The sequence below is a fragment of the Uloborus diversus genome, chromosome 4 (genome assembly GCF_026930045.1).
Source record: "Uloborus diversus isolate 005 chromosome 4, Udiv.v.3.1, whole genome shotgun sequence".
Taxonomy (NCBI): domain Eukaryota; kingdom Metazoa; phylum Arthropoda; class Arachnida; order Araneae; family Uloboridae; genus Uloborus; species Uloborus diversus.
In genome coordinates, this window is record NC_072734.1 from 186,707,161 (window position 1) to 186,732,613 (window position 25,453).

The following is a 25,453-nucleotide window of genomic DNA, read 5'->3' on the forward strand; positions in this document are numbered from 1 at the left end:
TATCGGTAAAGGGGTAGATAGCAATATTGATAAAGTCATTTTCTCAATTCGCCTCGATGCGTGTGTGTGGACGATCCGAAGTGCTGTGGGATTACGGTAGTTTCTTTCAACAGCCGAGTTGATTTGCGATATCACGGCATGCGTTCTGCAAATCGACGATGGGGCAGCCAGCCGTATGCAGCGATTTCAAATAAAACATGCATGTAATTGTAATTTTGTGAGATTGAGTTATAATTAACAATCCACTTATTACAATTTCATTCACTGTTTTTAAATAACTTCGCGATAGCTGGTACTTGAGGGATTTCACCCCAAAAAGGTTAGTCTTTTGTACTTAATTTTAGTCAGTATTTAGCTATAACTTAATTTGTCAAAATTTAGATTAAGTTTCTTAATTTAACGTATAGCTGTCCATTTGAATGTATCGTTCGAAAAGGATAAAGACTAAAATAAATGATATCGATTTTGTTAAAGAAATTAGTTGTTAAAGTAAAATATTATTGGGAAAATGAAATAGCCAAAGTGATTCTAATTCATGAAGGTTGAAAATTTTGTTTTATTCTAACAAGAGTGCTTGTATGAAAAAAAAAAATAATAAAGTAAAACACTATGCGATAAAATGACTAAGTTAAATACTAATCAAAAAAATAATTAATAGAGTTGATTAAATAAAATGTGATAAATTAAATGAAACTCTTGAAAAGCATATAAAGTGATGAAATGTAACTTGAGTGCGAAATTTGCTTACTGGAAAAAAATTAAATAAGTTGATTTTTAAAATCCATGAAAATTTCTTAATGATAAGTGTTTATTAATGCTAAGAGTAAATTGATTCCAAGTTTTGAAATGAATTTCAGTAGAAGTTATTTTTCGGTAAGTCTATTTTTAAAATTTGCTGACATGAAGTTTTGATACTCGACTTATAATTTTAACATTTCTTGGGTACTTCATTGATGTTTAACATTTTTGTGTTATGTGTTTTATTTTACCGTAGGTAAAAATAATTAAATAAAAGTGAAATTTATAAATTGTAATGAAAATTCTGTTAATGAAATTGGTTGGTTGTAAAGTAATATTTTGGAAAAGCTGTAATGAATGATAAATAGTAAAACGCAGTAAGTAAAATAGTAAAGTATGGTAAAGTAAAATAAAATATTCAGAGGGGATTTAATTCATGAAAGTTGAAAATTTTGTTTTATTCCATCAAGAGTGTTTGCATGAAAAAAAAATAAAGAAAGGAAAATATGATTAACTTAAATATCGATGATAAAAAATAATTATTAGAGTTAATTAAATGAAATGCGATAAATTAAGTGAAACTCATGAAAAGCATATGTAGTGATAAAATATAACTTGAGTGGGAAATTTGGTTACAGTAAAAAATTATTTAAGAAGATAATTTTTTAAAATTCATGAAAATATTTGATAGTGATAAGTGTTAATTAATACGAAAAGTAAATTGATTGTAGATTTTCGAAAATTAAATGGATAAATGTATAAAAATAATAACGTATGTGATAATTTAAAATATTAACAATGAAAAAAGAATCAAAGACGATTAAATGAATCTAAATCGTAAATGAGTTGCTATTTTAGTAAACTCAAACTAGAGTGAAAAGCATTTTAGTAGGAACATGTTAAAATCTCTTGTGCTAAGAAAAATAAATAACTTTTAAGCATAATTTTGTAACTGGAATAAATGTATGATAAAATGATTAAGTTAAGTATTAATGAAAAAGTAATTATTAGAGTTAATTAAATGGAATGTGATAAATTCAATGAAACTCTTGAAACATATATGCAGTGTTGGAATGTAACTTGAGTGCGCAATTTGCTTACTGGAAAAAATTAATTAAGTTGATTTTTTTAAAATCTGAGAAAATTTGTTAATGATAAGTGTTAATTACTACTACGAGTAAATTGATTGCAAGTTTGACATGATTGCAAAAATTGAAGACATGATAACGTTTTGAAAAATTTGAAGGTTCGATTCCTGTCACTACTTGTGAAAAATTTCTAAGTTTAAAAATATCGGGAAAAAAAAAAACGATAAAGTAAAAACAAGCGAGAAAATGATCAAACTCTAAAATATACTAAAAAAAAAAAATCGAAATCACGAAAAAATAATCTAAGTCTGAAATGCTTGAAATTAGTTAAAGACTAAAAAGTTAAGAAAATAGTTAAAGACTGAAAATAATTGAAAAACGCTAAAATAGTGAAAAAAAAAAAAAAAAAAATCAAAGTGCTAAATGACAGGAAAAAAACGTTAAAGTTCAAAATGTGTGAAAGAATATTTAAGTTAATTATTTCTTTGAAAATTTAACAAGTAAGAAAAAATATTTTGTTGTATGAAAGTCAAAAAAAAATTAGTTAAGAAAATTATTTCTTCGAAATTTTTACAAGTTAGAAAAAATATTTGTAAATTTGACAAAGAAAAATGAAATTAGTTAAGAAAATTTAACAAGTTAGAAAAAATAAAAATGATAAAGTTTGAAATGCATGAAAAAGAAAATCAAAGTTTAAAATATATTTCAAGTCCACAAAGCATTGAACCAAATCTAAAATCTCGAATGGGTTGTATTTAAATAAATCTTTACTTAAGTGAAAACTTTGTTATTATGAAAAATAATAATAATGATGATAGTTTCAATTATGAGCTGAAATTCAGTTAATGATATGCCATGATTAGTACTAAAGAGTAAATTAACTGATGGTTTTAAAATTAATTTAATTGTAATATTCGCTGTCATGGTACAGATTCACATTAAGACTGAAAGAGTAATGAAAAATATAGCATAGTGGTTAGCATACGTTTTTGCTAACTCAAAGTTTGGGTGTTCGATTCCCAACTTCAACACTCTGTAAAAATAAAAATAATTAAATTCGCAGAAATATTCAAAGTCCGGAAATAAAAAATCAACCTCTCAATAGATGGCGCCACGAACGTTCTTAAAAGTTGCCATCCTAAAAGTAAAAACTTTGTGGATACCATGACAACAAGTAGCACACGTTGCTATGACAACAAGTTCAAAATATTCTAAGTCCAAAAACGCGCGAAATCACAGTCGAGCGAAATCATAGGCGAGCGAAAAGGCGAGTGCGCGAAAACCCCGTCATCTTCTACGGCTTAGGAGGCGCAGGGATTGGGAGGCGGTGGAGGCGGCATCAGGGAGGCGGAGGGATTGGGAGGCGGCTCATAGCCGCAGAGCCGCCTCTTGGGGCAGAACCGGCATTATTACCCTACTAGCGCCTAGATCGTTCGGCCGATTTTCATGAAATTTGACACAGAATTAGTTTATAGCATGGGGGGGGGGTGCACCTCGAAGCGATTTTTCGAAAATTCGATTTTGTTTTTTTTATATTCCATTTTTAAGAACATTTTCTCGAGCAAAATTATCATAAGATGGACGAGTAAATGACCAAGCTATCATAACGTGGAACCGTAACATGGGCAAGCCAATTGGCGAAAAATGCACCATACATTATTTGTAAATATACAGGCGAACCAAAAGACCTTTTAAGTTTCTACTAAGGGCAAAGCCGTGCGTGTACCACTAGCTTTTAAATAAAAGACTGCACCTTTTGTTAGTTACGTCTTGCCAAACACAATTTGACTGATAGAAAAAAAAAAAAGATAAATTCTACTTTTTTTTAAAACTTTTTCACACATATAGGAATATTTCAAATACCATGTATACGTAACACGCCTATCAGATTTCGTGTAACAAATATTTTTTATTCAACATTAAAAAAAAGTCGACAGATTGTCGCCATATTTGATCCAAAATTCTACAGTAGCTTAATCCTTTATAATTATGCAAGACATCGCAGAAGTCAGCAAACATTCATCACTTTTAACACCGGGGATAAAAATGTGGATCAGTTCTTGCAAAAAAACTAATTGTTGAGGAAGAAATTTTTTCGATTTTATTCATTTACACTAACTGCGTTAATCCCTCAATAATTGCCACGAATGGTCACTTTCTTTGCAAAGCTAAGTCCTGCACGCTTCTTCCAACCAGAAAACACGTGGTTTAACTTAAAATATTTTCCAATCTGACCTCTCGCCGTTTTTCACCTGAACTTTATTTTAAGAAGAAGCTTTGCACAGTTGGTAAACATTTAATTGCCCCGTTAAGCAGAAATTTGAAAGAAAATCTTACATTAAGACTTTGACAAGAAATCTGAAACTTTTTTCTTCAGGTCCTCATTTGTCAACGGCATTATGCAAATTTTTGCCAAGAAAGCGTTTCCTAATTTAAAACTGCAATTAAGGTAGGATTTGAAATCCAAATATTTAATCTTTTTCACTTGACAGCTACATAATTTTACCCGCTGCCTTTAATTAGTGGCCGGCTTGGGGCTTAAAAAATTATATTGTTGAAAATTCTTTGCCACATTTCTTCAATTTTTGTTCTTTTCTAAAACACATAGCTGTGTAAAACCTATCCACACATTAAACAAGTCAGCATTATAGTTCTGTGAGCATAAGCTTAATATAAGCACTTGGTGATGAAAAGTTTTGTTTGCTTAACTTTTCATACAAAACCACCGGCACATAAAAGAAGGGTTGTTAAGATAAAAGCACGAGAGCAGTTATTATCTGCATTGCGGCGTTAATAGTTACTTTTTTCGCCTCCAATCATGTAACCAGTTAATATTTTCTTATAATAAAAAGAGATAATGAGCTTCATAGGTTTCCACTTTTTATACCACTTCGAATATTCAAACTAACAGATCAAATTAGTTTATTACATTCATCTTTATAAAGCACAAACTCCAAATTTGTATGACAGGGTAACCGGGGTAAATTCGAAAATTACCGGTCCGATGCCCTTGAATTTTTTAGTTTGTCTAGTTTAGTACTGGGAAGGTTTAGAGACCATTTTGAAAAAAAATCGAAGAATAGTTCTTTTTCTATTCGAATTTTAATTTTTAGACCCAAAAACGGATGTTTCCACGGGAAATAATTTTTTGTATCAACTAAAATTTGGCTTCATTGGAAAGAGCGGAAAATATACGTTTTCAGACCATTTCTCACCTAGATTAAAAAAGAACGGAGGCGATCAATTAACCAAGAAAAAAGTTAAAAGCATTTTAAATAAGGAAAAACTATTTTTTTCGGCACCTGCATCGTTTCCACTTTAGTTCATATGCCAAATTCTACATGTTAAGTTGATTTAACATTCTAAAATGAGGCTCATCTAGATTTTTAAACTTATATTGAGACGTGTTTTCGCCAAGACAGGACCACTATTATACATGCGAAAGTTTGTGAAGATGTTTGTTACTCTTTCACGCAAAAACTACTGAATGGATTTTAATGAAACTTTACAATAATATAGCTTATACATCAGAATAGCACATGGGGTAGTTTTCTTCCCATTATGGGGGCAAATTCCCCAATAGGGGGCGTTAAAACACAATTTTCCCATTAGTTCTCTAATATGGGGGTAAAAAAAATACTTTCGCGTATTAACATTATATATCCATTGAAAGTTCTGATTTTTCTGGCTGAAAATGGCATCTGTTCGAAATTTCTAAGCAGACTAGAAAACGAGTTATAAAGCTTTTTAGCTCCATGTTCGAAGGCTTTTGTCAACTCAATTCCTTATATAGTGTATCATCTCAACTCCCTGTCGTTATCTAGAATTCTTGTATCTTTTGTTGAATATTTTTGCTTTTCGTCTGGCTGTTCAAGGCTTTCCTCAAGTCAAATCTTAAAGAGATTATTTCGTTTCTCCTCAAACTTTATTTTTTTTTAAAGATATAGAGCAAATGACTGGCGATATATCGCCAAGTGTCCGCCAAATTATAGCACCACTTGAGTTTACATCGAAATTAACAATGATTTCCCTCCAAAAAGGGGCAAAAGACCTCCTTAGGAACATCCGAATGCAACCAAAAGGGGAGGTGCTCAACTAGACCCCACCACCTTTGGTCCACGTACCAAATTTAAACTTTCTAGGACATACCGTTTTTGAGTTATGCGAGACACATACGCACATACATACGTACATACAGACATCACGAGAAAACTCGTTGTAATTAACTCGGGAATCGCCAAAATGGATATTTTGGGTGCCTACGTTCTTAGGCATATATCCACGTGTGGTCGAGTCGGAAAAAAAAAAACCAACATTCATCGGGAGTGAGCCAAAATAGAAATTAAGGCCGATTTTTGAGTGAAAATTTTTTCGCGAATACAATACTTCCTTTTTTGTAAAAGGAAGTAAAAAATTAAACAGATAGCTCTTCACGAGAACAAAATTCCATACGAAATGAAACTATAACGAAGTGTGATAGTTTTGGTTTTAAAGAAGAAAAAAAAATGAGTTTTTGCTGAAAATTGCTGTTTTTTTCGTAGCTTTAGCTCTTTGAAGCACCGTGTCAATATAATCGGGTTAAGCTGAAACTTTGCAAATCAGGTGTTCCAACACATTGGAACATTTGGGGGGGGGGGGCATGGTAGAAATTCGAAGCCCACCTTAATAGTCGCTCTTTAAGGTTAGAAATTATTTATAAAATTTAAATGGAAAGTTTTTTATTTCCACTTTATGCTATGCTTTTATACAAGAATAATTTTTTTATTAAAAGAAATTACAATAACTAAAGGTGTATGCGTGGTACTCCTTGCAAAAGTTTAAGTTTAACTTTATTTAATAATGGGATTGTTTCCTTGAATCAAAAGTACTACTTTTAGTCACAGAAGTTGATAGAATGAGCAAAAACAATAACATGGACCCAAAAAATACTGTCATTTTCCCAACAGTTATTTTTTAATATGTCCGATTTTTCAAACAAGGCGTGGTCTTTATGACGCCACAAATGATGAACTTAGGCGAGCATTCCACTGGCTTACGCTGAATGCTTACGCTTGCTGTCTACCGCGTTTCCAGCTTATGATAATTCAGAAGCGAATTAAATATTGCGCTCTACGTTTGCTTTCAACCGTATCGTTGCCAGTACACGAGAATAAAGAAGTGAATTAAATATTGCTCTCTGTACTAATGGCAACAGCGAATGGCAGTTCATCATTTGTGATTTCATGCGCAGAAGCGAAAAAAATAAAATTGAGTCTGCGCACTGATTTATATAATTTTTTAAAATCAGTCAACTTTGTCAAATTATTTTAAAAATGGTCAAATCCTGTGTCTTTAAGCATGCTCTTTCAGAAAAAAATACTTTTTAAATTTCGGAAACGACCCCATTCAGACACAACTGTTTATCATAACGTAATTCGGAACTCCAGCGCTCGAATACGCTACCTTGCGGTGATTTACAAAACTGCCGATGGAACTAAAACATTGCCACGTTTTAGTTCCATGTGTGTCTGTTGACGTAAACACAGGCAGTTTGTTCTGAGTATTTATTAACGCAATCGATGTGTCTTAGTTTGCTTTCAGCTACAGAAATTAATTCGTCCCCTAAGAGTATTCTCGAGCTTCTCAAAATAATGTTAGTTTTCCTTATTTCTTTCAAAAAAGTATTAAATGGTGGACGCGTAAAGAAGAAAACTCTGGATTAACAAAATTGGATAACGTTATATAAGGTAAAATTTTTTATTGTATGAATTTGTAAGAATATGAGTTTTTTTAATCTTAAATTAATTTAACTAATCATATTTTACAGCAGCATTTAGTTGGAATGGACAGTATGCAAAATATTTTCTTGGATTTATTATCGTAGAACAAAATGAAAAATGTTTAACCTCGAAAGAATTTAATTTATTCCTTTTATTCTCAGCTGAAAGGTTTCGCCAAATTTGTTTAGGGTTATAGTTTTAGTATTGTGCGAGCAAAGTAGCCTTGGCGAGATTTCGCGTTTTTAGTTAAACCATTTTCAATTTTTATCATGAGTGGAATAAAATGGTAGTAAGATTACAGAATTCGATAAGTGAAAAGAAATAATGGTCAATCAACTGAAAAGAAAACTACCACCATATATCCGTGAGAATTTTGTTGATGATTTGCATAACATGACACAATTAAATCGTAACTCAGAAATTAGAAAAATCGAAACGGAAAATTTTTAAATGAACCGATTCGGGAATTCGAGAGAAATAACTCAGCTACAAATGGAAAAAAAATAAGCGCTAGCCAAGCAAGGCAAAAAAGTATCATCTTCTTTCGATAACAATTTGTAATGTCATATTGAATTTTCTAGCATTAATTGTTATTCTTGTCAGGCCACAATTATTATTTAGTTTTATCAAGAATTGATAAATATCGAATTCAACATCGTGGAAATAGCTGCTTAGAACTACGAACTACGTAGTTTGCATTAATCTTTGACGTTTAGTAATGCTTCTTGAATTCTCATTTCTTTCTACGTGGGCCAGAATATCCACAAGACTTTGAAAATTAATTTAAAAAGAATAAAGCGAAAAAATCATACGTACGAACAAAAATCACAACACTTTTAGTATTTTCTTCGTTACCATGTGCGTTTGTTTTAGTTTTCAATTCCGCCATTAGACAGTGACTTCAGTGCCCCTACAGTTTGTTGGAGTTGCGAATTAGTTTTGCTAAATAGCATTATTACTATGGCGTCACTAGTGCAATAATTGGAGATTTTTACCTTCTTTCCACGATTTATTGCAGCCTTGCACAACAAATGATTAAAAGTATTATCGTTTACCAAGTAGTTTCCCAAGCTTCGTGACTCCAAGTCAAAAACAAAGTTCTTTGCTCATACAACTACTACGTAGTATAAATATGACATTTATGTTTTTATTTTTGCCATATACCACGACGAAATGAAATTTCAATTGCGAAAGTGGAAGGTATTAACAGAAATATTATTGATGAAACTTCAGTTGAATGAAATATTGAATAGATTCAATTGGTAATTATCTTTGTTGTGTGATTTGAATTGAAAATTATGTCTTTGTCATTTATACTACACTGAGTAGACGCGTTGGAATACATACATATTGAATGGACGTTGTATTTTTATTTAAACTAAAACTTAGAAAAAAGTGATGCTTTTATATAAATTGAAGGGGTTTCAATACGTGTGACAAGAGCCAGTAAGTTTATCAATAAATTGAGAACACTTTGTGTTTCAGAAAATGTAAAATTAGGAAACCTTTATGGAAAATAACCACAGAAAAAGTCTCAGAAAGAGATAAAGAAACTGTCATCATCTTCGACGTACACGTGAAAAGGAAAAATAATCTTGGGCAACTTTCTCTGCCACAAATTGCAACTAATGAAGAATTTCTAGGATGTCTGAATCACAACGAGATCTAGCGAACAAATATGCTGAAACTACTCGTCAAAAGCGATCATTTTGGGGATGGTTGTCTGGAAAGTCCAATGAGCACAAAGACAGCAGAGCAAAGGTTCTTCAAGCAGAAAAAGAACTGAGAAGGATCTCCAGCGGTCTCGAAGAAGACAAGCAAGACGCCATTCCTGCAAAATATCTGCCTCTGACCTTTGTACCGGATTTCATCATCGAGGAAATTCTCAATGACTCCTTTCGTAATTTACCGTACATGGTTTCCTCTAATTCAGTCCTCTTATTGGCTGATGTGTCTGGATTCACAAAACTGACAGAGTCTTTCTGTGAGAAGGGGGTGGCAGGAGTCGAAGAACTAGTTTCTGTTTTGAATGGCTACATGGGCACATTAGCTTCCATGTTGATTGCATCCGGCGGCGACATCTTGAATTTCGCTGGAGACGCATTTTTGGTCCAATGGCAGCAAAAAGATGATGAAAATATCCCCGACACAGTAGGGCGAGCATACCATTGTGCAATAGCGCTGCAAACCCATCAAAGCTTGAAAGAGAAGGACCTGAATGGAAAATTGAGAGTAAAAGTCGTCCTCGCAGTGGGGGAAATCATGACTTGGGTTTTAGGATCACCTAGTGAATTTCTGCTCTACGTTCTAGCTGGACAACCCCTGCCAAAAGTTCAGAGAGCAGAAAGTCTGTGCTCTGCAGGACAAATTGTGGTCACTGAAAAAGTGTTTCGCTACCTTCAGGAAGTAAAGGCTCCCCTATTCACCCATTCTGAAGTTTCCCATGGATTTTTTAAGATTACTAACCTTACGATGCATATCTATAGGGATGAGTACATTCCCAATAGAATAAAAAAATTTGAACTCTGCGATCAACAACACATATCGATGGCAAAAGCGTTTTTGATTCCTGGAATCAGAGGGATAAAAACAGGCACTGAATTAAATTACTTATCCGAAATGACCATGGTCACCACAGTGTTTGTTGTCTTATTGAATGTGGACATCGAAGAACCAACACCACTAGAGCGTACTTTTGACATAACGCTATCGTCTGCGAAGAAATTCGGAGGCATACTCAATAAGATGTTTTTATTTGACAAAGGGTGTACATTCCTGATTGCTTTTGGTCTTCCTATGCTAAAGCACTCAAATGACGCAGCAAGAGGAATTCTTTGTTCTAAAGACATCGTAGACAAACTGAAAGCTATCGACATAACAAGTTCAGTAGGAATAACAACAGGTACTTGCTTCTGTGGAATTGTAGGTCATCCACAACGACAAGAATATACGGTGATGGGCCGTCGTGTGAACATGGCAGCCCGTCTAATGATGGTATACAATGACGAGCCAATCGTTATGGATGCTGAGACTTTCCACCTCAGTCGAGATGAACTCGTAGAGGGTAATTTCTTTGAGCTTCCTGCACGCAAGATGAAAGGCATAGAGAGTGCAGGTGCAATATACGGTTACGAGTTTAAAACTGCGAGAAAAGGGAGTTTAGTCGATTATGATACGTTGCTTGTCGAAGATTTCCAGAGCAGAGACAACGAACAGGGGAAAGTTCGGGAGATACTGGAAGCCTTAAAAGAAGCATCCCGTATTCCAAGACATACTGAATCATTATTACCCGTAATAATAATAGAAGGTCCCACCGGAAGCGGTAAAAGCTATCTCATGCACTATGCATTAGAAACAGCCGATTCTATGGGATATAAAGCGATTTGTTGCTGTGCGATCGCTTCCCAAGCGGAAGAACCATTTTCCGTGGTTGCTCGCCTTGCACAACGAATGCTAGGTTTCACCTTCAACAAAAGTTCAGAGGAGCGCATGTGCCGACTTCGTCAACTATTCGATGGCAACGAACAAGATTTGCATTACATTAATCATTTATTCGAAGTTAGCTTTCCTTCGCCTAAGCTGTCGTGTTCCGTAAAGCCTCAAATTGATCACAAATTCGTACATATATTGAAGACCATAATAAAGAAGGCTTGCTCCGATAAGTATACTTTGATAGCAGTCAATAACGTAGATTTTATGGATGAATCATCTTGGTTGGTGTTACAAGGCCTGGCAGAAGAAAGTAATAACTTCACCTTTTTGTTCAGTTTAAGTTTTGACTTTCAAAAACCATGGATTGTAGCTTCTGCTTTTCTTCTCAAAGCTTCAGCCCACATCAACATGGAGGCAACTGGTGAGGATTACTTCATTTCAACGGTGTGTTGGATGCTAAATATTAAAGCCTTCAACAAAAGTCTTTTCTCGTATTTGTACCAGAACACGCAAGGAAACACTCAGCTGCTTGGAGAAATGCTTCTATCTCCGTCTTTCGCAAATCACGTAATTTACATACCTCTGAAAGACATTCCGGAAAAAAAGAGAACGTCTTTCTACATACACCAACTTGACATGCACCAGGGCGATCAGGACACATGGATTGCTTGTGACTTGAAACCTGGTGTTAGTCTTATGGATATAGTCATCCCAAATAGCATTAACGACGTCATGAAAGAAAGACTAAATAATTTAACAATCCAAGACCGTTTAGTCTTAAAACGAGCAGCCGTACTGGGATACGATTTTGATCAACAAACCTTACGTGTTGTCAATTCTAAACTCGACAAAAAGGAAATAACAGAATCTATCAACCGTCTCATCCATAATTACATATTGAGTTCGGCCTGTTTACAGTCAGAAAAGCCGGAAAAGAAGTCCCTCTTAAGACTGCGACCTAGAGATAAATGCTTATGCTATAGTATACATCGTGAAATAGAGGACGAGGCAACAACAGATGAAGAATTTAAAACAGGTCCATATCACCGGCTGAAATTCCGCACGGCTATTTTCAAAAACTACATTCTTCAGAATATGACGCAGGAACAAGTATACACAATGCACGTGGAGATGGCCGACGCGTTGGAACTAAAGTCGGACTGTTTTTTCTGCCAAGATAAAAAGGGGAAGAAAACTTCAGTAACTACCGATGTCATCCAATCATTGAACCGCTATCCCATTCAACTCGACGAAACCAATTGCTTGTGTCTGCAACGTAGGGCAAATACTCTTACTCAAATATCGCGACTGTACACGGATATTGGTGTAAAACTGCTGCCAGTTTACTTTACGCGCAGAGCCGCTGAAGCAGCTCTGGACATCGATCACGCTTTCCAAGCGCTCTTCTATCTGAAAAGGGCTGAAGAAATGTTCCCAGTCTACTGGTCAGAAGAAGATCATCAAGAAGAAATTCACTTTGAGCCTCTTGTGATGAAAGCTTCCCTTAAGAAAACGACTGCAAATGCTTTCTTACAAATCGGAGATGTATATTGGGGGGCTACTTGTGTCTTTCAAATGCTAGAAATGTTTGGATTGAATGCGGTATGCTTTGAAAGCGCTTACAAGCCAAGAGAATTCAAAGGAATATTGGAAAAAATGTCTTCGGTACATGCGGAGGTTGTAACAGAGTCATTAAGGTCATTATGTAGCTCATATGTGAGAACTGGAGTCGGACGTCAACATTCTGCACTACGTCTCTTACGGTCCGAGTTTGTAGCTCTGAAGTCTTTTCCGGTGAGTTTTTTGCAAATGTTACACCACATGCTGGACATGCACCAATGCCGGCATCGGATGGGACAATGCAGAAGTCTGAAAGATCTGGAACTCAACATCATTAATGTATGCATGAAGAGACATCAGCAACTTAATATTTTGTTAGATTTAGTGGAAATAAAAGCTATTTCAAAAGCATGCGCAACACTCGTCGAAGTGAATCTGATTCACGCGAAATTCAGAAGAGCGATACAAATAGCCAAAGACGCCATAACATTTCTAAGGAGTGTGAACGACAAGAAAATGCGAAGGTGGATATACATTTTGCTACTTGAAATTTTCCGTCACAATAAAAGAACTTCAGATTACTTTAAAGGGCTTGGTGAGCTTGAAAAATGGATATCCGACACAACTGACTTAACCCACAGAGGATTATACTATTGTGCTTTGTCATGTATCATGATGGAAGATTCAGGTGAAACTCTACGAACTCAAGATAACATAGAAAAGTGTGATCAGTTCATCTTGAGCTGGAATAAGAAAGATACTCCTACTACTTCAAGTATCGATTTTTATATCACTGTCAGCTTAGCAATGTGGTCCGCTTATCAGGGAAGGGATTCAGAATGCCTTCAGATGTTGACTTGCCTGCCGGAGGATGTGACTCGCTTGCAAACTGAATTTGAATACTGGGAGGTAGCAGCAATCCTGAAGCATTTCAAATTGTGCGCAGATCTGCGGGACAAAAACATTCGAGGTTATACCCTACTATTTGAAGATATGGAACCCATAAAGCAGAAAATTAAAAAGTGCTCTGTCGTGCTTCGAGGAACGTACAAAGCTATCAACAGGCGTTTCAATAAGAGGAAAAAAATTGTAGCACCTTGATTTCTAAAATAAACTATTGCTAATTTTAAATTTTATTACGTCATATGATTGCTATGGTTCTTAAGCACACTTTCATTGAGCATCGGTTTCATTAATACTTGAATTCTTACATGGGAGCCCATATGCAAAATTTTAAGAGGGGGGGGGGGTTAGATATTTCCCCCACGGAAACCGATTTCGGTATAGATACAGATTAGAATTATTAAAGTTTAACATTTTTAATAACTTATTCATTAATGGCTGGAGAAAAAATGTTTTTACATTTTTGCAAAGAAAAAAGTACTGAAAGCGATGAAGTTCTAATTTCTAAGGGGGGGGGAGCCCCCACTTACCCCCCTATATGGGCACCCTTAAATTCTTATGATATTACTTACAATTGCTAGATCAATTGCTCCGTGTTTAGAGAGAAAACGGCTCTCAAACTCAAAATTAAATAAACAAATAAATACAATTAACTTGAATTTGATTCTGAAAAACTTAAATTATAGTTTTTGCTATCGAGCTTGAAATAGCTGTCAAAGAAAAATAAAGAATCTTTGAAAAAATAAAATAATAATAATATGTACAAATGACTTGATCTTTATTCCAATTTTATAGTAAGTGAATAAAGATAGCAGCTGGGGGTAAATAATGCTTCCAAAATACTAATCCAAACTACCTTCAAATAAATTGATAAAGTTCTAGTTTGTAGTGGTGGTGGTTATGTTAGAGGTGGTATATTCACTACATAACTCGGTTTTAGTCGATCACTGTTTAATACACATATTTCCACGTTCACTCTTCCAGTGACAATCTTGCTCTGACTGCCAGTGCTGATTCTCAGTTAGCCTTGTGGGAGTTCAAGTGGTTGCGCAATTGGGATTTCTCCTTTTGCATGAACTGATCTGATGAATTTATGGGTTTCCCACAAGTTCATATTTTTAGCATCAGACAAAACCATTTGCACCACACTGTAAAAGTTTCAAGCACAATGTTTAGAAAGAAATTTTGAGAAAAAAAAATAGAACCGCCTTCAAAATTGTTCTAAAAAGTGAAAAATAATTTTATTCTTTAAATACCATCGATAATACTTTTAAACATAATTTTTGAAGTTGGCGCAAAAACAAAAAGTAAAATCAAGTGTAACCATGCTCCGTTCATATTTTTTTCAGAAAATCATCCAAAGTTAGGAACGAAACATTTATTCCGTTGCTCAAATATGCTGTCATCAATACATAATGTATGTGGTAGTGAAGAGACTAGGCCTGGTTAAATTTATAGTTGCAGTTGAGTTATGACTGATCTTATGATCTTATGATCTTATCTATCGTTTTTGCGCCAACTTCAAAAATTATGTTTAAAAGTATTATCGATGGTATTTAAAGAAAATTATTTTTCAATTTTTAGAGCAATTTTAAAAGCGGTTCTTTTTTTTTTTCAAAATTTTTTTTATTTCATTCTTTTTAGTGTAAATGTAGGTATTTCACTAAAAGTAAGAAATTACCATCACGAAACTTCACCATATTTTTTTCATAAAAATGCTCCATACTAAAAAAAAGGAAAGAAAACTATAAGCACGCCTTAAACTTTAAACGTTTGACACTAAAAATTTATCTCTCTATCTCTATTTTCTATTCCTCTCTGGAATTCCTAATTTGTGTGTTAATTTAATTATAACCATTTAAATATTCCGTTTTCCCTAACTAGTTTACATTTCACAGCATACAAGTTGCTTGTGATGCAATCCTGCATAGTTGAGATAAACCTAACCTGATAGTACTGTGAAGGCTAAACAGATCCTAATTACTACATCCCCCTCGCTTCCAGGTTAGGTTTGCCCCCTTGTGGAGCAAAGACACTGAAGAAACTTGATGCTTGCTTCAGAGAAGCCTTTATACAAAATTATCATTATAATTACTATTAATGTTACTGCTACTGTCCAACCACGGATTGCATGGAATTTTCAAACGTCCAGATAAGACGAATCTATGTGAATAAGGGGGAAAAGTAAAAATTTGATGCGCATATTCCGCTCATTCCATAGACTAATAATAAGAGTAGACCGAGCTATGGCAACCCTTTTGCTGCTCATAAACCAAACCATGTGACTAGTGGATTTCCTAGCAACAGCGGGCGTTGATCGCAGCAGACGATCAACAATAAATAAAATAAATTGAATTGATGGAACACGGAAGAATGATCTTTAATGGAGTCCGATTTGTCAATTTGTTATTCTAAGTTGTAAAAATTTTGTCAATATAGTGAGTTTTTCGTTTAGATAGTACTGTGCATTTTCTTTATTCAATTTCAATAACTCTCTAAGTAATTAAAGATACAGGCGCCCAAAAAGAATCGGCAAACGGTAAGATTTTTACCTACAATTTCAATTTAAGATACCGATTAGTACATTTTTACCTTGACGCAAAACGTTTACGCCATTACGTTTACGCCAACGCTGACCTAGCAGTTCCGAATGAAATAAAAGTTACTGAAAACTGTGATCAAAAATTAATTACTAATGTCAAAATAATGCATAACTAAAAGAAAAACAGTTCAATTTCAGCACCTGGAAAAAAATTATAATGAAAACACATTACGTCTTAAAATACATGTCGAGTGCCAAACTATAGATACTGTTTCCATCTAGCAACCATGCTGCCAAAGTCTTCGCCAAGCCCTTCCACCAGTCACATGATACATCTATGAACCAATTTTCTTCATCAGCAAGAATGAGAAAGCTCGGTCTACTCTTATTATTAGTCTATGGCTCATTCAAATGAGAATCTGCTTCTGCAAAAGCTGACATCGGTAAAAAATAATAGATTCGTCCATTTCCGGCTGTAAAACGGATGTTTGTCTTTCCATACAATCCGTGGTCAGACAGTATATGGCACCAAACTTTTATAACAATTGGTTTCATATTTAATCATTTAATAGGGAAATTAAATGAAAAATTATCATATAAGCTTTGTGCTACAATATGATTAAGGAGAAAAAACAACGTAAATAAAGCACAAATATTGGAGAAAATGCAGCATATAGCTATTTCAAGGCTACAATGGAGCCTCTTCATCAGTGCAAAAAGCTCACCAACACAACCAGAAGTTGCGAGAGAACTGGAGTTTCCAGTTCTCTCGCAACTTCTGGTGCTTTATTTACGTTGTTTTTTCTCCTTAATAATGGGGAAATTGCATGAAATTTAGTTTTTTGCCCATAACTTTTTTTTCTAAGGAACAAATATGGTCAAACAAAGTAATGGGACCTAAGTTGAGCCATCCCCTATCCATTAAAAAAAAAATCATCAAAATCGGTTCACTAGGTGAGACGCTATGAGTGGACAAACAAAAAAAAAAAAAAAAACATACATACGGTATGAACTGATAACCGCCTCCTTTTTGAAGTCGGTTAATAAAGATTAATGTTTTTCATCAATAACACTAGGCAACACCAAAAAAGCATCCAGCTCAAAAATAGCTATTTCCGAGGTATTTTGCCTCTCTAAACACGAAAATCACAATACAATGTTAAGATTAGCTCTAGTTTTCAAGATACAGGGCCATCTAGGATAGTGAATTCTCACTGATGCTCTTTTTTCCTGGCAGATAGAAACACCCCCATGGGATTGATTGTCCTTTAAACTTCTACCCTAGGTTGAGATAGAAAATCTCACTACATGAAAACCGAAACGGACTTTAAGAAATTTAAATTCTGGGATGAGAAATGCCCAAAATCAGCCGAAATTTGGATTTCTAGGTAGATCTACCCATTTCTGCTTCCGCCCATACTTATTCTGCTGGGAATAATTAAGAACTTCGTGAAAACTGTGAACAAAGACAATTTTCCAATACCTTAGAGGGAGATTTCCAAGATACATTAAAGCTGAGGAAGTAGAAAATTTTTAACTGCTCTTCAAGTACGCGCAGTGTTTTTGAAAAAAAAAAAAAGTGAGGGGAGAAAAAATACCCAAACAGCCTTTAAGGATATATTGCAAGTATTTCTAAGAAAGCTAAAAACAGCTGGTCAAACAATCCCTGCGGAAGTTCTGTGACCATTGATGAATGATATGTCTCTGAAACACAATTTTGTTCACTTCTTCCACAATATTTTGTTTGAAAACTAAAGCTATGAGCAGTAAGCATAAGGAAAGGTTTCACCTAGATTTACAATGGAACGTAGATATCAGGGTCAATAGGTTGAGTTTAATGCTCACGGGGTGTAGAGTAGCAGGCCTCCACGTGGTGCACCCTGGGTTACGCTAAATCTGCTACAGCCTTCGCTATTTCTTTGCAGTCATTTCGCCTGTGAGAAGTCATATGAAGACTCCCTCGAAGGCTTTTTTAAACTGCCCTTTTAAGGGCAAGGATAAGACCGGTTTTAAAGTTCTTTTTTGGAATGCCGGTGGCCTTACTATTGACAAATTTTCCGAACTAAAGACGATTATCTTTCAAGAAAACCTGATGCATTCGGTATAGCTGAGAGTGGCTGGTCTGCTGATCACCTAGGTTCCATCCCTTTAAAGAATTATAAATCATATTCTCTTACACGTTCCAGACAAGTTGCGTCTGGAATTGTTGTCTTTGTCAAGAACTTATTGCCAAACCTCTGTTTAAACATACTATGACAGCTACTGACACTTTGGAAGCAATAGAACTACGTGTTTGGAAAAAGAACATTGGGTTCCGAATTTCTTTTGCTTATAATCCTCCAAAGAATAAACCCGATCTAAATTCCCTTATTCAAGACTGGAATAGACACTCCATCATCTTAGGGGATTTTAATGCTCACTCAACTAGATGGGGATATGCTCAAAATTGCCCTGTTGGCAACTTGGTGGAGGACTGCATTGATACAAACCAAGTTGAATTTATTGAGAACTCCAAGACCTTACCTACCTTTTTTTCATACACAGGCTACTCCTCACATCCAGACTTATTATTAGTCCATCCAAATTTGTCTCCCTATATAACACATGATTTACTCCCCGCTCCAGGAGGTGCTGGCCACAAGATTCTTTCTGCTATTATTTCAAGCCCAAAGCTGGCAAATGAACAAAGAATTACCCGTTGGAATTTGAAAAAAGCTAATTGGAGAAGATATGCAGAACTTACTGATTGTATGTTGGGTGACTATGATTTGGATGGAAATAGTGATAAAGCCCTAAATAGAATAATGACCGCTATACTGAAATGTGCTAATGAATGTATCCCTAGAGGGCATGTCAAGAATGCGAAATCTTTTTGGAACGACAAATTACAGACCCTCAAGGAAGAAAAAAACCTTGCTATAGATAAGGCTACCTCTTCAAGCATTCTTGAGGATTGTACAACTCTTAGAAAAAAGCAAGCTGCTCTAAAAAGAGAAATTTTACAGGCGAAACGCAGTTCTTTTACCAATTTTTTTAGAGGACATGGACTATCGAAAAGACGGACCTAAGGCTTTTAAATTCTTTGCAGCTTTGAATGGTAAAAAAACCCAACCTTGCAAACAGCCGATGAGCGTTGGGAACAAAATCTTAACTTCTGATCAAGACATTGCCAAGGCCTTCTTAAAGCACTATCGAAGTGTTAGTAATTTTATCCCAGGATCCCATATTAAGAGAAATCTCCGCTCCTGAAGTGAACTAAGATTGGGATCACCTTTTTTCCTCTCCTTTTACAGAGTTGGAATTTCGGAGAAGTCTCCAGAAGTTATCTAGGGACAAGAGCGCCGGTCCTGACTTCTTCCTGAATTCATCTTGGAACTTGGCATAAAGGCTAAACAATCCATTTTACTTTTTATAAACAAAACTTGGGGTGGCAGTTTTCCAAGTTGCTGGAGAAAAGCAGACGTTGTTCCTATTTTAAAACCAAGGAAAGACCCAACAGACATTCATAATTTTCGTCCAATTTCTTTGACATGTACTTTAAGCAAGTTGACTGAACGAATGGTAGTTGATCGCTTGCAGTTTTATCTAGATAGGTGTAATCTTGTCTCTGAGAGACAGGCAAGCTTTAGAAGGGGATATAACACCACCGAGCAAATTGCGAGACTAACCCAACAAATCAAGGATGGATTTCACCGGAAGCAAAGCACAATTGCTGTCTTTGTGGATTTTAAATCGGCTTTTGACCGCGTGTGGAGAAGACTGCTCCTTAAAAAACTTTCTAACTTGAAAGTTTCAGGCTATCTCTTTAAATGGATTAGTGACTTCTTATCACAGAGGTTCATAAATGTCAAATTTGGAAATTCTCGTTCTGGCTACGGGCAAACCAGGCAAGGCCTTCTTCAAGGCTCAGTTTTAAGTCCAGCTCTATTTAATATCATGATAGATGACCTTTTAAGCTTCGTTGACAAAGCTGTTCCTGAGATTAACTCACTGCTTTATGCTGATGACCTCGTCATACGGTCAACTGGCTGTGATATCCCTGCCTTGGAGGGAATCTTTAATAAAGCCCTTGAAGCATGGACCCTGGAAAACGAGTTCAAGATAAATTCTGAAAAGACAACTTTTGAACTTTTCACTCTGAGTACAAAGAAGCATCAGTTTGATCTATAGTGATACATATTTGAACAGGACTGATTGTGCTACTTACTTGGGCATGGCACTGTACTCTAAACTACACTTGTCTAATTATATTCATCTCCTGGTCGAAAAGGTGACGAGTAGATTTAACTTGCTGAAAAGAATAGCTGGGGTAAAATGGGGAGCTTCCCAGAGCGTTCTTATCTCCACCTTTAATGCATACATTAGACCAGTTTTCGATTACGGTGCTGAACTCCTTATCACCGCTTCTGATAGTGCTCTAGATAAACTGGACGTTGCACAAAACAAGGCATTAAGACTCATTACTGGTGCAGCAAAATCAACCCCTATTGCTACTATGGAATTGCAAACTGCGACTTATTGTTTGTCAGATAGACAAACCTACAGTACTTTATCCCTAGGTGAGAGATTGCTTAGAAAAGAGGGTATTTGGAACAGCTACATCCCTCCTCAGATCAGACTCAAAACACAACATCCTTTCTTATTTGAGTTTCACCGACTTGCTACAGACCTCGACGTCTCGAGCATCAGACAGCCCAATTTCAGACCGTGTATTTTCCCGGGTACTTTAAATTATGCTACTGCTAATTTGGACTTGGTGAAGCCTCTTCGTAAACATTCTTCCTCACAGGCTGAGTTAAGGACTTCTGCCCTGGCTACTATTCATGAAAGGTATCCATTTCAAGATTGGCTTCACGTTTATACCGATGGATCTGCCATAGCCTCCACTGGTAGAGCTGGTGCTGGCGCTTTTTCCAAATTTTTCAGCCTGAAGGAACCTCTTAGTGCCTGGTCAGATAATTTTGACGGTGAAGTTTTTGCAATTTATATGTCCCTTAGGGCTGTCACTGAGCTCTCTTGCCAAAAAATTGTTATTTTTGTTGACTCAAAAGCTGCAATACAGTCAATCACAGACTATATCCTTTTCCCAACAGAGACTGAGTTTGAATGCAAACTCATTATTAGTTCACTTCTTGAGACCGGTAAAGACGTTGTGCTCCAATGGATACCAAGCCACTGCAGTATCCATGGCAACGAGCAAGCTGACTTGTTGGCTAAAGAGGCTTCAACATTAAATCCACCTTGCCACCCCCGATCCCTCTTCGAAATGCCAAGCGACATCTTGGAAGCAATATTAGGCTCAAAAGAATTACATCTCTCCGTGGCATTGCCAACGGAAAATCTTGGGCGTGTCTTCTTGAAGACCAAACAAGACTGCAACTTACCCTTCTCCCTAGAGTGGAAGGGGTTACATCTTTTCGTCTCATTACTGGTGACGACTACTTACAAGCCCATCTTTTTAAAATCGGACTGGCCAGTTCCCCGCTGTGCCCACCATTTGAAGGGACTAAGCAAATGACAGGGGAGCATCTCTTTGATTGCCCCGTTCTTCTCGACGTGCTGAAGGATACCGACTTCAGGGAACTTTCCCGCTCTGCTGCTGCATCTCTGTTGTATTGGACTGCAAGGCGCCTTATGTCCTAAAGGACATTGGTGAGCGTAGATTAAAAAAAAAAGTTTAATGCTCACTAAATGCTGCTGAACAAGAAATGGTCCTTCTTTAACATACAAAAAGCAATAAAAAATGAAGCATTTACCGATATAAGCCATAAGCACCCTCTGCTTTGCAAAAAATAAGCATCTATATACATAAATGGCTACATCTGTGGGGATGTCCGGGGTAAACTTCAGAACTACTGGACGGAATTTAACCATTTTTTCACCATAGATCGCTACATTATCAGGGAGCAACTTTGACTATAATTTATTCCTAAAAAACTTAGTTTAAAAACGTTATGATCGAAAACAGTAAATGTCATGCATTTGCCCCATTAAAAGATTAAATATAAAACCTATTGTTACGAAAATTCGTTGCCTATCAACAGCTATATTAACAGTAATCATACTGAAAATTTTGAATAGAGGGGTTAATTAATTTTCACATTCCAATTCAAATGTCCTGTAATTGAATTATTCTTTGTAGTGTCATGTGTATTTCCACTGAGAATTATTTTTTAATATTTCATTCAGTTATCTGCCCTTTTAAAATTATTTGTTTTTATTCTGAACATTTTCATACTGCAGTTCTAAAATAATGTTTGCAGCAAATTATGTTTATTTATTGTTCATAAATGCATTTATCATAATTTCTTGTTGAAGGTATGTTTTTAAAAAAATTTTTGAAAAATGTTTTTTTTTTCCGCCCATTAATTGGTCAAATTTGCTCAATTATAAATAATCAGCAAAGTGGGCGATAAATCGGTACTGCCGATTAATCAGTTCATCCCTACTATCAATATCAATTGCGGAAAAATATCATCTGCAAGTTAATCTGCAGATGATATTTAAAAGAGAACAAATAGAATTTTACAATTTATATGCATTTTTGATGTACCATTTGCCAAACTTTGCTTAATGCTATTATTTTTAACTTATCGTCTGCCAAACTTTGCTTAGGTTATTTTTTTTTCAATTTATCATCAACTTATCAAAGTTTGGTTACATTATTCTATAATTATGTATAAGCAACATACAGTTTTGTTGCTTTTTTTTTTTGTAATACAGAAATGGAGGAAAAAAAGCTCTAAATAATATGATGTGAATTTTCAAAAAGCTTTAAAACTACAAACATTCATCGTACGAAACATTAATAACAGCTGATTCCCTAGTTGTCCCAACATGAAACTTGGCACAAATTAAGTGCATAATAGTGTATACAATATATGAGGCAGTGAGAAGCTAAGGGATGTAAGTGGAAAAATTAAAAATTTGGAGATAACCAGTACAAATGGTAGGGGAACCTCTCCTCTTTCTTAAGGCAAGAAAGACTAGTAGCCCTGGTAGGTTCTGTTTTACAGCACGATTAAAAAAAAAAAAAATCAATGAAAACCTAAGTAAAACATTATCTTTATACGCGTTTTACTCGAAACCGGAAAATGTCCATTTACATCCCTTTGCTTCTCACTGCCTCATATATATTTTTCAAATTTTTAAAGCAATAATTTTCAAAAAAATTCAAAGTCAAAGATTAATTCAAATGACCTTCAAATTTTGAAATTGTATTTTTATATCATGTAATATATCATTTTAAAGCTTGTTTCAAGTTCTTTAAAATGGCATTAAATTTTTGCGGGTAGTGCAATTAGAAAAAAAGTTAAATGCATTTGAAGACTATCCTCTCTGCTAAAATTTGTTTTTTTTTGTAATGACCCCCAATCAAAAAATATTTGTCTTAAAAATCTAAAATCTTGGATTTTACTGATATCACCAAATGCAATCTCTTTATAAAATTTTAGAAAAATCAGAAGGAGTCAGCTCGAAAATCCGACCTTTTTGATTGATTTGATATGGAATGACTCACCAAACATCTTGTATAACCACTTAATTAAATGACATACCATTTTCCTAGAAGTTACTTGGTTACTTGAAAATCTCAACAAATTGAAAGTCTGAACTACCTGTGGTCCCAATTAGTTTGGATTTTTAACGCTCTACTGTAAATGTATTTTTCTACTCCATTTACTTCCATATTCCCAAAAGAGCTGGGCAATTCCATGAAAGAGCTGCTATTTTGTTCAGCATGTGACAGCTCATATATTTCATTAAAAAGTAATAATTATAAAATGTAATGAACAAAACATTTTGCTTAAGTACAACCAGTAACGTAACTAGGAGTTGGCAGGAGTGCGCCAGGGGGCGGCATTATGACTGGTTAAAAAAAAAAAATTAGGTTTTTTTTTTTGATCATAGAAGTTGAAAAATGCTTGAAAAAATTAAAAAAAAAAACAACTCGCAAGAAAAAGAACTAGGAGGCTATATATATATATACACTAGGGTGTGTCTTATAATGCACTTTTTAAAAAAGTTTTGAATTTCTTATAGGGCACCCCTTTAATTGCTTCCTTTTGATGAAAAAATACACACATAAAAGTTTCATAGAATTTGAACATAATTTAGGGGGTGCTACCAGTGACTAAAATTACATTCATTGTGAAAAAAATGGTGTAAAAATCAACTCTTGACATATTTTTAATCAACATGAAATTAGGTTGGTTGGGTTTAACATAACACAAATACCTATTTCTTATATATACCAGATAATAATAAGCATTTCATGGTTGTCATTTTATGTAATAATGTCAAAAAAGCATTTGAAAGTTCGGTAATGCCATTCATATCACAGGTTTACACTTTCGGTCTAATATAATGACCAATATTGTAATTTTTCTCTTTGTTACTTCCATGTGACAATACAAACTTTTCACTGATTGCTACTTATTATCCAGACTAAATAAATAAATTTAAAAAATATAAAAAGAGAGAGAGAGTTGACAAATTTTGCAGCAGTGGTAGCACTCTCTAAATATTATTCAATTTTTATTTTTCATGTATGAGATTTTTTTTTTCATCCAAAGGAACAAAATGAGAGGGTGCCTCATGAAAAAATAACACCTTTAAAAATAAGACGCACCCTAATATACACACATACATAACATCTACTGAGAAGGAACATTCCGCATCATTGAAAACAATTCTAAAAAAGAAAATAAGAAAAACCAATTACAATGCTGCCTCCTGTTTGTCAATCAATTAATCAAAATGTCCCCCCCCCCAAAAAAAAAAAAAAAAAAATATTTTTTTTTGGAGGTCACTATGACCTCTAGTGACTTCCTATGTGGGCGACCCTGGGGGGGGGGTACAATTTTTTTTCATTCGCCGGAGGCAATAGACCCCATTGTTATGCTACTGAGTCTGACATATATGTTTGTGATTTCTTAAGCAACAAAATTTTGTTCATTATATTTTAAAATTATTTTTAACTAGTGGTACCCGCCCGGCTTTAGCCGTAATAGAAAAATTAATAGGTCTTTTGGTTCGCCTGTATATTTACAAATAATGCATGGTGAATTTTCTCGCCAATTGGCTTGTACCCATGTTATGGTTACATGTTATGATAATTTCGTAATTTACTCCTCCATCTTATGATAGTTTTGTTCTTAAAATTGGAATAGAAAAAGAACCACATCGAATTTTCAAAAAATCGCTTCCACGCTACAAACTAACTTTGTGCCAAATTTCATGAAAATCGGCAGAACGGTCTAGGCGCTATGTGCATCACAGACATCCTCTGGACAGACTTACAGCTTTATTATTAGTAAAGATGAAATATATGAGCTGTAAAGTGCGGGACAAAATCTTCATTTTCCCCTGGAAAGACCCAATTACGGCCGCGGAAATGTCTTCTCACACACTACATTTAATTAAAGGCATTT

General features: G+C 34.9%; 2 protein-coding genes across 2 annotated transcripts in view; one reads left to right on the top strand and one right to left on the bottom strand.

The window, feature by feature from the left end:
• Positions 1 to 4,646, bottom strand: part of LOC129221049 (pituitary homeobox x-like) — a 42,455-nt gene extending 37,809 nt beyond the window's left edge. Inside the window, exon 1 of the mRNA XM_054855485.1 lies at positions 4,628 to 4,646. Within this exon, the coding sequence (XP_054711460.1) occupies positions 4,628 to 4,646 (19 nt within the window). The remainder of the gene's footprint in view (positions 1 to 4,627) is intronic.
• A 4,583-nt stretch (positions 4,647 to 9,229) lies between these two features.
• Positions 9,230 to 15,529, top strand: LOC129221050 (adenylate cyclase type 10-like). Its single transcript, XM_054855487.1, has 2 exons — positions 9,230 to 12,619; positions 15,485 to 15,529. Exons 1-2 carry the CDS (start codon positions 9,230 to 9,232, stop codon positions 15,527 to 15,529), a joined length of 3,435 nt encoding a protein of 1,144 aa, XP_054711462.1.
• Positions 15,530 to 25,453: the final 9,924 nt, after the last annotated feature.